This window comes from Falco cherrug, chromosome 6 (genome assembly GCF_023634085.1).
Source record: "Falco cherrug isolate bFalChe1 chromosome 6, bFalChe1.pri, whole genome shotgun sequence".
NCBI classification, from domain to species: domain Eukaryota; kingdom Metazoa; phylum Chordata; class Aves; order Falconiformes; family Falconidae; genus Falco; species Falco cherrug.
The window spans coordinates 90,462,877-90,480,019 of record NC_073702.1 but is presented as its reverse complement, the minus strand read 5'-3'; the positions used below and the strand labels follow the sequence as shown (position 1 = coordinate 90,480,019).

General features: G+C 45.6%; 2 protein-coding genes across 14 annotated transcripts in view; both read left to right on the top strand.

Moving 5' to 3' along the window:
• The window catches only part of SHLD1 (shieldin complex subunit 1), a 32,971-nt gene extending 16,143 nt beyond the window's left edge, over positions 1-16,828 (top strand). Inside the window, exon 2 of the mRNA XM_055713223.1 lies at positions 9,214-16,828. Coding sequence (XP_055569198.1) covers positions 9,345-9,731 — 387 coding nt within the window. The 5' untranslated portion in view covers positions 9,214-9,344 and the 3' untranslated portion in view covers positions 9,732-16,828. The remainder of the gene's footprint in view (positions 1-9,213) is intronic.
• CHGB (chromogranin B) overlaps positions 1-17,143 on the top strand; it is a 112,065-nt gene that overhangs the window by 72,557 nt on the left and 22,365 nt on the right. The window lies entirely within an intron of this gene.

Genomic DNA, 17,143 nt, shown 5'->3' with positions numbered 1-17,143 from the left:
TGTCAGTCCTCCTGAGTACTGAAAATGTGTGATTCTGAATGAAAGGCAAAGTATTTAATATATCAGGAAAGGATATTGCTTTGGGTTTTGTTTTCTTTTTAATACTTGCAAATACAGTGATATTGTCTTACTCAGTAATACTTGTAATCTTGAGTTGCTTCCTGTTATTGGCAGTGGTCATTACTGAATATTTCAGAGCAAGAGGCAGTTTCCCTCTCTTTATTTTATCCCCATCCTCCAGAATGGGTGTTTGCAGCATACAATGTGCTGCCTGTTGGGCCCCATTCTTACCTCTAGCAGAGGATTTGTTAAAGCCCCAAAGAATAGGATTTACTAATTCTTACAGATATGATTTTTTTTTTTGTTAGACTTGTCTATGTTCACTAATTGTCATCCAGATAGATGTTGAAGTCCTCTTTTAATTTGAGCTCACAGCTTCATCACATCACACAGCTCACACATCATCACAGCTTCTGCATGACAACATCTGCACAATGTCTAAAAGTACAGTATCTTTCTTTTGTGCGTCTTGCCAGAAACAGGAAGGATTTTTCCCTTAGAACTATGCAGAATGTTGTCTTTCATCAGTCCCTCTTCTCTTCAAGAGGTCTCCTTGGATGACTCAGGTTCCCAGGGGACTTTCTCAGCTCATATCTGAAGAGGTGGGCATAGCAAATCCTTCTCCAAATTCTGGAGTTAACTAGCTAGTAACTGGACCCAGGGGCTGAATAAAAATTCCTTCCCTTGCAGTTAATTAGGGTTCTTTGGGAAATTCTAATTATGTCAGAAAGCTAAGAGTTAGTGAAGACCTGACTCTGTATAGAGTCAGCTGGAAAAAGGAGAACAGATAAGGCAGGAATTTGTAATTTTTAGGCAGGAAAGAAGTATGAAAGGGAACAACGACCATTTGCTTTAGCTGTGCAATGTAAATAAAACAAAGCTCATTCAGGTACCATAAAATACAAAACCGAGTTCTGCTTTGTAAAATTCTTTACCAATCTTAAGCAGTGAAAATCAGGCAGACAGAACTGTTTCTCACCAGTTTCAAGCACCATACTTTTGCTTTTATTCTGAAATAGGATGAGCTTAAAACCAAATATGATCTGGGGCTAAATTAGAGCCTTTCAGGTATAAAATGCAACGCTGCAAATTGCTGGTTAAAAGAAGGAAGAACCATTCTTTTTAATAAAAGGCTTTTGCCTGCTCACAGGAAGAAAGGGGTCAAACTTGCCTCAAATGGTGTAAATCCATGCCATGGGCAGAGCAGTCCTGTGGTGATCCTGGTGAGTAAGGGACTTGACGTGGGAGGATGGTTCTTATTTTCACTTTCAGAGGAGGCAGAGGCTTGGCTTGGGAATGCTCGGGGTGGGTCCTGCCTTGTCAGAGATTGAAAGCCCATTCAGATGTTTTGCTGTGGCTTAAGGAGAGGCTGGTCTAACACAGTACCGCCGTGTCTGTGCACATGAACATGTGTGGTGCTTTTCTTGCAGTTGCTTCCCCACACTTTCCTGATGCCTAATTGGAACCTGAGCAATTAGCTTAACAAGCCTTGTCAGAGTTTCCTTTTGGAAATCGGTGCCTGTGGTGTTACATAGACAAGGTCAGATTGGCTGTCAGTTCCCAAGACTGTATATGTAATGGGAAAGCAACAGATAGTTGCAGTTTAATAAAGCCCCTTGATGCCCTCATCTGCTGGATAATAACTTTAATTGACAGTTAATGTTTTCAGCTGCACAAACAGGGTTTTTTATTATTTATGTTCCAGGGAAAGGTTACTCTTGATAGTAGAATCTTTAACCTTAGATCTTAAGAAGCTTTTTAAAAATCACAATTTGAGACAAATAGGATGCTTTAGGGTTTTTTACTGGCTACAGCATCATGTAAATTAAACCACTCTAAATAAACCTATTTGCGGAGTTCTTAACTTTGCTGTTTCTATTTTTAGAATGGTTATGAACTCCAAGAGAGGCATTTGCCTTGTAAAAATAAAATCTCAGGCCCCACAGTTAGTTGTTGCCCATCTCTTAAGGCATACCTGGAATCTTTGTGATGAGAGATGTTCTGTATGCTGTTGCACTTTCAGCAGCTGTTCACAGTTACATCCAATGCCTGCTGTTCTGGGGCCTGGCTGAGGATATATGGCCAGCAAGCTCTTGGGGCGCAGCAATAAGTGATGGTATTTATGATGCTGCCTCTGCCCATACCTATTGCCCTGGCCCATGGGGCTTGGTTGCTTAGGAACAGGTTTGTGAGATGAGAGTGGTGCCTATCTCTTAGCTTTCAGCAAATAAGGAGTGTTAATTTGTAGGAGTTCATACTGCAGCTGACTCGCTTTGTGGTTTATTAAATCCAGCATGCTTAACTAGTGCGTTCTCTGAAAGATTTCATTTAGCTGAGTCTTCCAGCTGTCTTAAAGTATAGCACAGCAGGCATCAGCTGTGAACTTTTGGAGCAGGGCAGAGCTTAATACCAAGTCATTTGGAAGGGTGTCTAGGGGGAATGTGCTATGCCTGCTCATCGCATTTCAAAAGAACTTTACCATTTGCAGGGCTGGGTGTTTGGTTTTTTTTCTTGAATTTCAAATTCCTAAAGGAGTTACGACAGAAAGGGAAGGGTTTATGCTTCCCCAGAATAACTGCTTAGGTCTTATCCCACACAAATTAAACCCCACCTAGCTTTTCACACCATGGATGTGCAGCAAGTAGAAGAAAAAAGCACAGAGCCTGACTCAGTACTGGGCTATACCCAGTGCTATTCCTCCGTCACTGTCTCCCTTTTCTACTCCAATCCCCAAATTCCTCCAGTCTCATCCTTCCCTTCTTGCTGCCTTTTGCCCACCCTCCCACGCTCACCTCCCCCAGGTCTCCTGACAGAGCAGCCAGCATTTGCACAGCTCCCAGCCAGTTCCTCAGCAATCAGACACAGCAACATGTGCCTCTCCCGTGGGCTGGTGGATGAAGAATATAGCTGGTTATGTCATGTGTAAAGCAGTCTCTCACAGATACTGTCTTGTGAGCTATAGCCTACTGCATCTTATGGCAGGAGAAAGCTGGTTTGTGTGTCATCAGGGAGACAGCAAAGTAGCAAGGCTCATTATATTCTTATTTTCACTTTCAGTTCACAATTTAAATACCCACAAGGAACAAATTTTCTCTGCTTATAACAGTCTTTTTGAATGATAATGTCATTGAACATTCCATTTTGCCTTTGTTCTAAATGCTGGAAGGTTTCCCAAACAACGATGCAAGAAGAAAACAGCTGTTTTCTGCAAGGCAGAGATGTGCGCAGAGAATTTGCAAACTCTGCCACAATTCTTCAGTAGTGTAAAACAAAGGTTGTAGGATCTGTCATTTACTCAGTGATAGGTGTTTGTTGAGCACCTAGAAGAATGATACTTGTTTTTTTGATACTTGTTTTTACTTGGTTTTTTGGTGCTATTCCAATTTAAATGTTAGTAATGGAAATCATACAATGCAAATATATGCCAGTTCTTGTAAAGGGATGTAATCAGCAGTTCAGGCATGGGTTTATAACTGTTGTAATCAATGGGAATTTTATTAATGCAAGTAAGGGCAATAGGATTTGGTCCCCAAATGTCTAGCTTTGCAATGCCTGAGTGCTCAGGTATACGATTACTGGCAGGCTACGGTACTGTGAGAGACTGGGGTGTAATGAGCTCCTGCTAAATGCTCCCTAAATTTCTTCTTTCTTCCCAGAGCAGAGTAGAATTGCATTACCACGATGATACGCACACTCCCACTGGAAATCAGCCAGGTAGAAAGAAAAAAAAGATGGTTTTCTCTGTGTTAGTTGTCTCAAGTGCTCAACACATGTAACTGTAAGGTGCATGGTCACATAGGAAGTTTGGCTGTGACATGGGACCTGTTCTTGCCTCCTGTGCATCAGACAGATGCATCCCCAAACCATGTGATTTGGCACAAATTTGCTGTCAGTTGGGAGCTCTGCTCAAGCCCAAGTAGTATCACTTCTGCGTGTGGTTTCCCATGCCATATGGATGTGTCTGATGGAGAGGCAAGATGAGTTTTTCTAGGAGTGGTGAGAGGCCTGTAGCAACCCTCAGGGATGGCACCTGTGCTCACTTGCTTTATCACTTAATAGCGACCACAAAATTAGGGATGCTTTCTTAATTGTGGATGATTGCTTTCACCTCAGGTGCATCCTGGCAGGTTAATGGGAAAAGAGAAATAATACAATCTGTGAGAACTTCTGAGCAGCCCTTTTCTAATGAGTACCATCAACCAAATCACCTGGTAACTTTTGTCCTTCTTGTATGACTCATCATTTCCCATGGATGTTGAGAATGTGTTGACTTGAACTGTAACAAGTCACAGTGGGGAGAAGACTCGTGTGGGTAGAAAGAGCAGCTGGGGTGTCCACGGCAAGAAGTGGCTGATTTTGTGACCATCAGAGGAGAGTCTTCAGTCTTCCTCTTTTGAGGAGAAGTTTGGGAGCACCAGTTAACTGTGATGTGCCAAGAGGCAGGATCTGTGGTCTATTTCAGATCTTGAAATTGGCATAAAATCAGGGTGGTGTCTGGAGCAAGGCTGTATTTTAAGCTCTGATATGGGAGTCCGTGTGCAGTTTGTCTCACCAGCTAGAACGCATCTCCTGCTTCTGCTTTTCAGCTACTCCTAAAAAAAGCTGTACTCGGCTATGCTCAGCCCCATCTACTTCCAGGGAGAGTAGGTAAAGTATTGGCTACTTTTGGGATGGTCTTACCCAGGGAAAGTTTCTCTTGTCTTGCTCTTTCCTTTCCTTTATTTTTCCTTTCCACTGTTGCGTTGCTCGGTTCTCTGTTCAGGGACATTTGTTCAGACAAGCTGACCCTAATGGTCTCTTTGGGCCTTCGCAGCAGGCAGCATGGCTGTAGCAGGAAGCAGACGCGTGTTTTCGCAGTACACCATCTCCGAGCTGAGTACCTGAATATCTCTGCCACCGAGATACTCTGGATAATAGTCCTGTCATTGAGTTTACAGCATAGGGATGTGTGCTGGCATCACCTAACCAACCTCTGGTTGAACATCAATCACTACTGTGAACATAACGGCAATTTGTATGTCTCCAGATTAATTTAGTTCTGTTCAAAAAAACTATTTGCTTTTCTCAGTCTCATAGTTTTCTTCATCCTTGTTTAGGTTGGCACAACAGAGGCACCCAGAGAAATTCAGCCCTTGCTCCAAGTTACCCACAGCATGATCAATAAAATGGCTGACAGGCATCAAGGGCTGAACGGTTCAGAGATAGTGCTTGCTGTCCTTGTCAAATGTGGCTGCTCGGGTAATGTCTAACACCTGAGAGCACCAGAGCAGCTCTGGGACCGGTATGGGACTGGCATTCATTTTGGTGGGCTGGAACTCAGCTCCATCTGTGCGCCAGGGATGAGTCATTCCTAAGCCCTAGGGCAAATGATTCCTGCCCTAAAACAAGCGATGTAATTGCCCTTTTCACAGAACTGCTGATGGCAGAACACTGTGGTTTAGCTCTCCCATACTCGGGTCTACAGTATAAACCTCTCAGACCCTCATAATAGGGTGGGCCTTTGTGTACCGGGCAGGAGGGGAGCCACAGGTCCTACGCGCAGAGTTCCCGTGGGGGAGGCAAGACAGCATGGGAGAGGGCTTGGACAAATCCACCTGTAACTACAGAATTAGCAGCTGCTGGCTTCCAGCTAAGTCCTTGCAAAGGACAGAGACAGAGATCACAGCAACACCAGCTCTAGGGAAGCACCAGCAGCTGCAGGGATCACTGTCCACCTGAACTGGGGCGGGGATTTCTTTCCCCAGAAAGCCAGCAGCATAGCAGCTCAGCTGCTTGAAAGGTTGCCTTATTTTACACCCTAACTGTATGTGCTTAAACACAGTTACACGGAGGCTCTGGCCACTAAATGAGCTGCTTTTCTAGAAGTGCAAATCATAATATTGCAGTTGTTGCATTGCTGAAGGTGGCCCAGGTCCAAAGCAGGATTTGGTTATGTGCTTCAGGCGGTGGGGTTACGTGCTTGTACCAGATGGAGACTTTAAATTTTCATGAGCAGGTTTATAAACACAAAGAATATCCTTTTATCAGCCTCCAGGTCTTTTACTAATAAGCTACAAATGCTGAACTTCAATTAGCATGGAGTGGAGGTGCAGATGAAATAATATGCATTCTTACTAGTGATTATCCATCATGTGAGAATGAAATCAAGACATGAGTAATGACCTGTTTCAGTTTTTTGAGGCTTTTTTGTTGGGTGGGTTTTTTTCCCGTTAACACATGCTCGGTGTAGTATAAATGAGTGAAAATAGCTAAAAATAATTTGAGCCAGATTCTCTGGTGATGACACTCCATTGCAGTTGAACGGAGTGTGAGTTTTCAGCCCTGCTCATCTTCACCTTGACTTCTGTAGGTGTTGGGCCAAGCCAGCACAAGGGTGTGTGACAGCTGTGTTGTTAAGTTTGCCATGGAAGGGTAAAGAGTTTACAAAACTACTTGTTTCGTGCTGCTGAGAGCTGGCCAGAGAGGTCTAAGCTTTGAAGCAATGCTGCTGTGTGTTGTTAGGGAATCCTGGCTTTCTTGAGGGGCTCAGGTGCATGGAGAGGGAAAAGGATTGATTAGTTTAATGCTGCCTTTGCCTTTAGCAGCAAGTTTCTTGGCCTACGTGGCGTGCTTGTGTGCTGTGTGTGTGCCCCAGCTGAGAAGTTTTCTGGACCCTGCAGGCATCCAGCTACCGAACTTGTGCCCTGTGGTTTGTAAATCACGTAGGAGATCTGTGCGTTACAACAGCACTATCAGCTCTTTAGAGGGTGTTGAGGAAGGACATCTATCTCAGTTGGTACCTTTTGGGGAGGAAAGGGGCTGGGTGTATTTGCAAAGATTGGTCTTGGCACATAGTTTGAGAAGAAGGTATTGGGGAATTGTCAGGAAAGCTGAATAAAAGTGCAGCTTTGTGGGGTATAGATTGGTTCTGGGGATTCTGTGTTTAACTTTTCATGTCTTGCCTTAAGAAGGCTTTGCTGGAAAAGTAATCCACTAAGAGGATAGGGCCTACTGTTGAAAAATAGGCACATAAATTTGAATCAGTAACTGAAAGAAAACTGTTCTCCCAATAATATAATTGAGTACTTTCTGACTAATCAAACCCCAGAATATACCCCTGATGTACTTACCAGTCACTTCTTTGGTGGATTGTGCTTCAGCAGGATGGCTGTTTTATAGGTCATACTGGCTTAGAATAGGATATAATCATTGAAGTTGGAAAAGACCTTTGAGATGACCGAGTCCAACAATAAACCTGGCACTGCCAAGTCCACCACTAAACCATGTCCCTCAGTGCCACATGTGCACATCTTCTAAATACCTCCATGGATTGTGACTCCACCACTTCCCTGGGAAGCCTGTTTCAGTGCTTGATGACCCCTTCAGTGAAGAAATTTTTCCTAGTATCCAATCTAAGGTCACGGGAGAAAGACAGAACAACATTGCAGAGGTCTCCCCTGATACCTGAAAACCAACAGGTTTTTGCTCTTTCCAGATCGTGCAGGGTTGAAATTTGTAGCTGGAGGCAGCTGCTGCTCTTTCATGAAACATGGCTGTGAGCTGTGCGTAAGAAGGAGCAAGACAACAGACGACAGCACGGCACAGGGGTTTGCAATTGCCACAGGAGTCTGAGCGCAAGGGCCGCTTGATTGAATTATCGGAGATGCATGGGGCTTCAGTTCTAACTTAACACAGGCACCAAGGCTGCAAGATTATTGAGGCAAAATGGACTTGTTCTCTTTGATTAGCTCTGATTTGCTACTCTCATGGCATATATTGATGTTAAAAGAAGGCCAATAATCTTTTCTTTGTACTACATTGGAAATGACACATTGCAAGAGGAGGAAAATTTGTTTAAAATTGCGGAGTTGGAAATGAAGTTGAAAAGAAAGATCAAAGATTGGAAGTAGGGGGAGGAAGAAAGAGGCAATGTACGGTGTGGCTGCACAGACATCTTAATTTCATTTTAATGAATCTCTGACCACTCAGGAAGGGGAGGGTAGCTCTTTGTGTACTGGGAGGGAAAGAACAGCCTTCTGCCACCATACCGTGATCTCCTTTGAACATGGTCTCTTACCAAAATGAAGGACTCCACTCTGCTTCCCATTTCACAAAGTTAAAAAAGACCACGCTATTTCCTGACTCCCTGCGTCCTGCTTATGTAACTTGCAGATAACGGCTGTGCAACCTCTGGCTGAGCCCTGGAAAATTTTCTTGTCGGTGACTCAGGTGCTTGGCAAACAGGCTGATGCAGCAGGCTTGGCGATGAGATTGCAGTTAGAGGTGCTCCCTGGGTACCAGAGCCCAATTCAAGGTCTCTTTATGGAGGCTCTTCCTACTAGAAGCTCTGTGTGGCTTACTGATCATCCTGGTCACATCATTGCCAAGCGTCTCTGTGCTGTTGCTGTATTAATTATGTACAAGTACAAAGCATTGCCCTTGATTGCATTGGAGCAGAAGAGAACCACAGCCCTGACTGTTGTCCAGAGATGTGGGTCAGCAAGGAAGGAAGAGAAGAGCTAGGTATGAATGATCCTCAGCCTTTACATAAATTTTATCTATAAAAATTCTTGCAGGATGTGGGTAGAGCGTTTAGTGCAGCTGGGCTGCAAAAATGGGACTTCATGGGGAAGCACAAGGTCCCCTTTTGGAGTTCCCATTCCCAAACTCTGTGCAGTGTTGTTTTATAGACTCTAGATCTGGCTGAAAGCTGGAGGACAGGTCTGCACATTGCGCTGTAGGAGTAAAATTGAGAGCTATTAAAAGGGAAGGATTAGACCTGGGTATGAAGGGAGAAAACTGAAACAGAGGCAGAACTGCCTCAAATGCAAACCAGACTTCCCTGTGGGTCAGCTTTTGTCTCCAGCAGCAGCACATCCCAATTTCTACCTCTTCGGAAATGTGACTGAGAGGAGCCAGGAGGTCCATACCACTGAGTAGGGTCAGTCACTGCAGAGGGTTGAGACTGGGACAGCTGTGACATCCCCAAATAGAGCACATCTTATACGAGTCTATGCAGCAAGCCCCTCTAGCAGTCCAGCCAAGTTTAAAGCAGTATTTAGTGCACTCCTGTACAGACCCTGTTTGCCAGGCTGCAGTGAGGGGGGACAAAAAAAGATGTTGCCACATGTGTGACCTGGTGACTAATGAGTTTCATTGATCTTGTGCTTGCAGGAGAGAGCAATCTACCCTCTGCAGTTCCTGTGAGCTTTTCTGCTGGAGGCTCTGAGAAAGCAAATGTGAGATGCTATCCAAAAGCAGGACTGTGTGAGCCCACTGAACCTAGTGATGCTGCACTCTCATGGATGTATGAACGTGATAGTGCAGAAGATACCAGCATCAGGAAATCTCTTGATGGCTTCTATAAAATGTATTGCAAGAAGTGGCCAGACAGAATGGATCCCACCTATGAGGCTGCATCACGATGTCTGTCACAGAAGATTTCAGAGCTAGCAAACAGGGATGGAAAAAAATACGCATTGCGTTGCCTGCAAATGGCCCAGGTGGTCTTGAACAGAGATGGGTGTAAGATCTTTCCAAACCACCCCGCTACTGCTTGTTTTTCAAAGCCAGCTGAAGAAGTTGCATTGGAAGACAGGAAGAGAACACCTGGACTTTCAGACGATGTTCTGCAATTCCTTTTGAAACAAACACAGACAGAACGTAGCCCTGATGTGTCACATGAGAAGTGAGCAAGACGCTGGTTTGTTTCTGTCATTGGAGCTTTGCTTTCACTCTGAAAAGACGTGACTTTCTCAGAAGGACACTGTTCTCTTAGCACCACCTTCAACGCCACATAGTCCATGGAGGGACTCTGCCAGGCAGCCCCACCTAAGGAGCATCTGTGGTCCTCATATAACTGCCTGGGGTGTGTTGACTCTCAGGATGGGTGACAGGTGACGTAGTGTCAGTTGCTGGGACATCAACCATGATGATTTATACCTACCAGGGTGACCTACATCCCCACCCCAGCTGAACAGTGGCCCATCCCAAATTCAGCCCCTGTGCAGGCATGGATGTCCAAGTGCTGTTGACTGTAACAAGACTGATTGAACAAGCTTGGCACGGTATGCCCTAGACCTAGGGAGGAAGTTAAGATTTTGTTCTGTGCCTGACTGGTACTGTAAGGCCTGTGCCTCTGCCTGATAGCTGTGTGTTTTTACCTACAGACATACAACCCCACAGATTATGATTGCAGTGCGGGTGAGCTTTTTTGACAGAAAAAATGTGTGTGCAAGAGAAAGAGGAACTACAGCTTCTGAGAAGTTTTGGGGTTTTTTAAACAGGAGGGATAAAAAAAGAGAAGAAAAGCTTTATCGCCTTAGTGATGCTTCTAACACTTCAAATGCACCAGCTGAGCAGACGGGATTTTTTCCTATCTGTATGAGGCGGTTTAAGAACAACCTGAAATAGATTCATGAGTGAGGGCTCTGCAGGGGTGTCCACAGGGGAACTGCGGAGTTGGTGCCAGCTGCACTGGTAGCTGCCTTCTGCAAAATGCAGAGTGCCTAGAGAAAGCAGAACTCACATATCAGCATGCCCAAGACTGTGGGTGGCTTGGTCGATTCTGTGGGGGCGATGCTGCTTTCTCCAGCTCTCTCCCTACCCACTAGCCCCTGCTTTCACAGAGAGGAAGCCAGTGTTTGTTGCTTGAGTACAATCTGTTATCTTTGTGGCACTGCACAAGACCTTGTGATTACCTTCCCGGGGTGTTGATGGATGTGAGAAAATCTTCTGTGAGATGTTTGAACCATGGAGGTGGTTGCTGTCCAGTAGGGATCATCTGGTGTTGGTTGGTTACAGCAAAGGTTTGCTTCTTCTAACGAGCTCTGCTGCTGTTTATACCCAGAACTTCCTTGCTCTGGTTTTCGTTGGCAAGGTCACCACTGGCTGCGGTGGGAACTGGCCCAATGCAGTAGTTGCCCAACTTGGGTTATGGTGACTGTCACTTGCCCTGTGACATTAAAAGGTGACCTGAAGGACTAATACCCAGCAGTCGGTTTTGGTCGCTGCCTCCTGGGGAATTAAAAGTGCTCTGAGTCTGATGCATCACTATGAATTTAGCTGGCCTAATTCTCTTTGGCCTTTGTGCTTATGGAAACCAGGAGTGAATCCCAAGGAAAGTACCTGCACGAGGGATGCAAGACTGGGCTCCCGCTGTTGAAGCCCTACTGGGAAGGGTGCTGCAGTCACCCAGGGCTGCAGTTCAGGCCCATCTGCTCCCTTTGAAGTAGTCACCCAGGAATGAGCAGAGCTTCCAGTCCCTCTTCGGGCAGGTTGTCAGTCATTAAAGCTATGCTTTACTGTCTGCAATTATAAATGTTCTGTTCTTCAATGAGGTATCAGGCTCTAAAAGAGACATGTAGGTTGGAGAATATCATTATGTGGTGGCCCTTACCAGGGTTGCCAGGCCCACTGCTTCGATGTAGTTTTTCCTCTGGTTCACAGCTTTCTTGGGGGGCTTGCAAGTTGAAGAAACCTCCTGGAAAAATTCTGAATTTTATCTTCTCCAAACTTTTATTGTTAGATTTCCATTAAAATTTAGAACAAACCTAATTATTTTATGGCAGATATTCATACTTCAGGTGCTTACAGAAGCAGAGCAGAGCTCAGCTGGATAAATTAGGCTCCAAAATCCCATTGATTTTTAACGATAAGAAATCAAGCTAAATGTTGAGGGGAGTCTGACAATTTTATCAGATATCTGGTGTTAGGAACCAAAACATGATAGGGTTTAGAACCTTATCATTCTTACTGTGAAATGAACAGCTCCATTTCTGGAGAAACACTTAATTTTAGGAGGTGTTTCACTGGGATCTTCAAGTTCAATACTTTTATTAAGTTAAACAAGACTGCAGCACAGAGAATAACGCTCATCACTCCTTTTCCCACTCACTGCTAATTAATTTTTTACAAACCTGTGCTGGAACCTGCTGTATGTGTCTCCAAATCAGCTGAAAGCCAAACCATTTGTATTACTCATTTCCTCGATAAATATCTCTCCTCGATTTCTTCAAGACATGAGGAGATGAATGCATCTGTCCTTGGCCAGGTGTTCCAAGCAAGACTCACCAATTGCTTCAAACAGGCTGTCCTTGAAAGAAGCACAATCTTATTTGACATTTTATGGTGCTACGTAGAAGAAATTGTAACAATGAATATTACTTCTGGTGAGCAATAGCACAGGGAGCCTAAGTTATGTCTCTTTTAATTCCTTAAGCTGATTTGCAGTTATAACTGAGATGCTTTGCTTCATATTAACCAAGTTGGATTCTTTTCCCCCTCCTAATTTTGTGGGTTCTTTCCTGCTTTTTGTGTGTTGCTTTTGTGACTTTTCTCAGCCTAACAGAGGGATATCTACCCATGTTCTGGATCCACTCAACTGCTCTTTCACAGACTACTTCACCCCCTTCTTGCAATGGAGTCTTCAGGAAGGTGGAAGCAGCTTTCAGGGAGCAATCAGCTTGAAATGTGTAGGGCTGCCAGGATCCTGTGTCAGACTAGTCCTCAGCATTGCAGAGTGGGATGGCTGTGTAACAACACCACTGCGCTTCCTGCCACTGCCAACACAGCCGTGGGTACCTCGTCTTCTGCTGCCTGTTGCAGAGGCACGAACTTGGCCAGAATTGCTGCCCCCTAAAAACAGTGCCCAGTCAGTGATGGGAGAGGGGAGGAGAACGGACCCCAAGAAGAGTGAGAGCACAGGGAGAAGGAGGGATTTGGCAGGGGAGAACTGCCCCAGGAGCGCAGGTGGGTGAGTAGGTGCCTTGGGTTGAGCTCTTGGGCAGCTGCTCTCCTGGACGTTGCCCTCCCACCCCAGCCACTCACCCAGCGGACAGGGGAAGGAGGCAGCCCTTCCCTGGGGCAGCGAGGCTATCCCCGCAGGGCAGAGTGCTCCCAGCCTCCTTCCCCTGGCAGTTTAAACACAGCTTGGCACTGCTTCTGTCCCATTTCCCTCCCCACCATCACCTCTCCACCAACCTCCAGTTCCTTTCTGTCTTTCATGATAGTGCTAATGAGATCCCTGGAGGAGTTTTCCCTTTAAAATTAAACAGATCTCTCCGAGCCCAAAGAGCCTGATGTCAGTCAGCAACAGAGCAATGAACCCACGCAGAGCCACTTTAGGTCTGTCACTTGGAGGCCTCCTATCTCCTGGCTCAGTGACAACTTTGCTGTTTCACTCCCTCAGCCAGGAAGACGTGTGCCTTTGTGCATGTTTTCCACCCACTGGTTTGCCCGCTGAAGGGGTGGTTTGCTGCGGCGATGTTGCTTGCTGACTGGGGAGGCCATTCATTCTCCAGTGTGGATGTGTTCGAGGAAGCACAGAGAGCAGGAGGAAGGGATGTGCTTAAGATGACAGCACATGGGCAAAGAAGAAAGAAGGAAGGACAGTTGGACTCTCAAAGGTCAACATCAAGGTTCCTGGCTAATGCGGTTACTCCAGTACAGCCACACCGCTTGCACTAGTTTTAGCATTTGATCTTCAGCATTTCAGTTTGGAGATAGCTCTTAGCTTACCAGCTCAGCTGCTGAGACCTCCCATCTGCTCCCTTTCCATGCCGGCCAGATCCCAGCACGGGTGTGTGTCTTCTGTGCCCATCGGATTCCCGGCTGCAGTTTCACATGGGACTGCTATCCCTGCCTTGCTGCCTCCAGCAGATTGGCACAGCTGTGGTGCTCTGCAGGTGTTTCCAGCAAAGGCAATGGAAATTTGGCTGCTGACTAACCAGAGCAGGAAGAGGCCCCGCTGGGCCAGCTGGCTGCAAATTATGGCCAAAATCTTTGGACTTGGTGCAATTTCTTTTTGCGAATAGTTTTATACTAGAATTGTCTCGGTTTAGGTTGCTGTCCTTGAGTCATTGTGGAATTGATACATCTGGCTTCTCGCCGGTTCTGCTTGATGTGCTGCTTGCTTGCTTTTATGACAGGGTGTTGTACACATGCTGAAGGGCACACCAAATTTTGGAGCAGCCCCTCAGCTGTTCCCCAAGCTACTCAAGTTAATGGTGCTAGGGGAAAAAAAGGAGGTGAGGACCCAGCATAATTTCTGTAGTAGTAAATGTATCCACAGATGCTGGTCTGTCAGAATCCATCCTGCAGGCAAAAATTATGGAGAAAGGTAATACCCACTGCTTCAGCCATAGATACAGCTGGAAAAACAAGTGTGCTCTTGAGTGTGCTATCAGTAATTACAGTAACAGTACTAGCCTCTCCCTGCCAGCTCGCGCTGCTTAGCCACCACAGACCTGTCACAGCTATAAGGGCATTAATACTGACGGATGTAGGGAGCTGTTGCTAAGGTTGTACAGGGAGGGAGGAAGATCTTCCGATGTTTGAATCCAATGTTATTGCCTATATTTTTTCGCCAGCATTTATGATGTACCACACAGTTACATGCGAGTTGCTATGCAAAAACTTTTAACTAACATTTTAAGAGAAACAACCTCTCAGAAAGAGGGAGCTGGAGAAGTCAGTCTGTATCCCTTCAGCTGCTGTATTGGGTTTGGTGATGAATTGATCTGTGCTTTGGGTTAGCTTTAAAACCACCTGGTGTCCTATTCAGATAAAATAAACAAACAAACAAAAAAGCCAAATGCATTCAATTTCCACAAAGAAAGCTTGGAGCGAAATACGAGGTGAGGCTCCTGTTCTTTAGGAGAGTCCTGCTGCTACTGATATTTGAGAGATACCTGCTGGGTTTTGATGGAAAAGAAGGTCTAATGGACTCTAGTCTGACCCTAGTAGACCAGCCCCGGAGCCAGATGTGGCCTTCCCCACTGATAACAACTGTGAGGGATCTGCCTGGAGCTGTGGGGAGAAAGGGTGCACGCAGGCTGCTCCTCCTGAGGCCCAGAAAAGCTTGAGCTCCTGGGTTTTTTATCAGCTTTTTGAATGAGGTTTAGAAAACATTCAAGGGAAGAGCTGTTCATGTGTTGTTAATGATGGCAAAATGAGGCAGACTTCGTTTGGAAGGGGTGTGTCCACACTGGAAGTTAATCTGGGGTCCTGGTGTGGGGGGATCATGCTGCTTCTCTACACACCAGGGGCCAGAGGGAAGGTGAGATGCCTCCGGAGAGGTCATGCGTCTCCTTCAGCTCCTCTGGGCTCTTGGGGCTGTGCAGCCGCTGCCTTTAACAGCGCAGTTTTCTTATTAGAAACTTCTGATGCAGCAAGAAAAGGGGTAAGAGGACTCATTACTCTTCAGCCCTTTAGGAAATGTGATGCAAGCAATGACAAAACAGAGAATAGGCGGCTGCTGAAGGAGCATGAAGATAGATACCAGTAGAGGAGACATGAAACTGATTTTTAAAGAGCAATGTAGGCAGAACAGGCTGGATGCAGCTGAAAAATTTTGATCATGACTCACATCTACAAATCTTGGCTGGCATCTCACAGAGGACGTGGTAAACTCTCTGTTACTGGAACACGCAGTCTTCTGGGAGGTTTGCACCCCTCATGGTCAGGAGCCTGCAGTTGTTCTTTACGCTGCTCACTTCCAGGTACAATATTCAGCTCTGCCAAAAATAGATGTGTGTCTCATGCTGAGACAGAAGGAAGGGCAAAGACAGAGCCCTTTGGAATAAACATCTCTTGAGTAGGTGATAAATTTGAAGCAGATCTCATCTAGAGGAGAGGGGTTTTTTTTTTCTTATCTGTATTTGTTTTCTTTGGAGTATGAGCCTGATTCCTGTGTCCACACTGATTTGCACGGTGATTGAGAGACTAAGTTTTGGGAAGGGGTAAATTACCTACAAGGAAGAGGGGGTTCCTCTCAGTTCAGCACTTGTTCAGGTGGGTGATAATCTGGGATGTGGCTTGGAAATAGTTGGCCAAATGGTTGGAAATGCTACTGCAGAGCACTTCTGAGATCACTGCCTTCACAGACAGAGCCCCCACACTTGTTGCAAAATGGAGAGGAAATGTGTGGCCTTTGCAAATAAAACCAAAAATTATGCGCTTGGGACAGCTTCCTAGAAAACAAGTGAAAGTTCATGAAGCTTGAAATTCCCCCTGGGATGGGAAGGATTATAGATCTGGGATATCCAAGTTCAGGTAGTTGCAGCGGTTACATACAGAAAGGCCTTGCGCTGTGGTTACTTTTCACACCTGAAGTCAAAGGCATGAATCAACCCATGCTCTAACCCCAAAGGCCCGATGCTTTTGAAGTGACTTAATTCTCCCTCTGCCCTATCCCACGTATAGAAAAGGAAGAACACTCCCATGCAGATGTTCCTGCCCTTAGATACGTCCCAGTGTTCATGTTGCGGCTTTGCTGCTGCCATGACCCCGATGCACTACTGACTTTATACTGTCTGGGTATCTGTTACTATGTGAAATACCTGCTTTCTCCTGCCATGTTGCTATTGTCTGAATTTCAAATATTTCAAGAATTTTCAGCCCTATTGCCTTTTGGGTGGGGTTTTTTTTTGCCTTCTGTGACCAGAAGCCACAGAAGCGTGGCCATAGGCTCATTGGTTTTGGTCTAACTCTGCTTAGCTGCTGTCGAAGGACTGAAGTAGTGGCCTGGAAGCATGGCCATCCATGGGTGGATAGGTGATGCCTCCTTCCAAGCAAAGAACAGTTTTTTCTGGATTAAGTACCAGGAGTGGTATGAGGCCCTCACAGAAATGTATCACTTCTGTGTATTTCTCCCCAGCCTGTGCAATAACCTTTGGGAAACTTTCTTTCGGAGAGATGAAGTGCTTTCCTCTCCGCCTGGCTTGCACTTGACTTAGCTTTGACACCTTCTGTGGTTTCATAACTCGGTAAAGCACAAATAATCTTCTCAGAGGCCCTTTGCTGTTGGTTTCTCTCCATTCACTTTGCTTCTGTGACCCACCCTATAATTTTATTCTTCCTCCACTACATTATTTAAGGCAGGAAATAATCTGTTTCCCTGGAGGCGAGGAACCATGCGATGCTGGACCACGTTGTACCTGAACATGCTCCCCCACTGTGAGCTCAGTAGGCAGCTGGGCTGCTTTGGTTCAGCTCTCAAAAGCAGACTTGGCTGTAACCACTGGATATTTAGCTGCCAGGCAAAAAAAATGCACCTGAAGTTAGTCTCCTTGAAACTCTCCTGCCAGTTGTTGTCTGTGCTGTG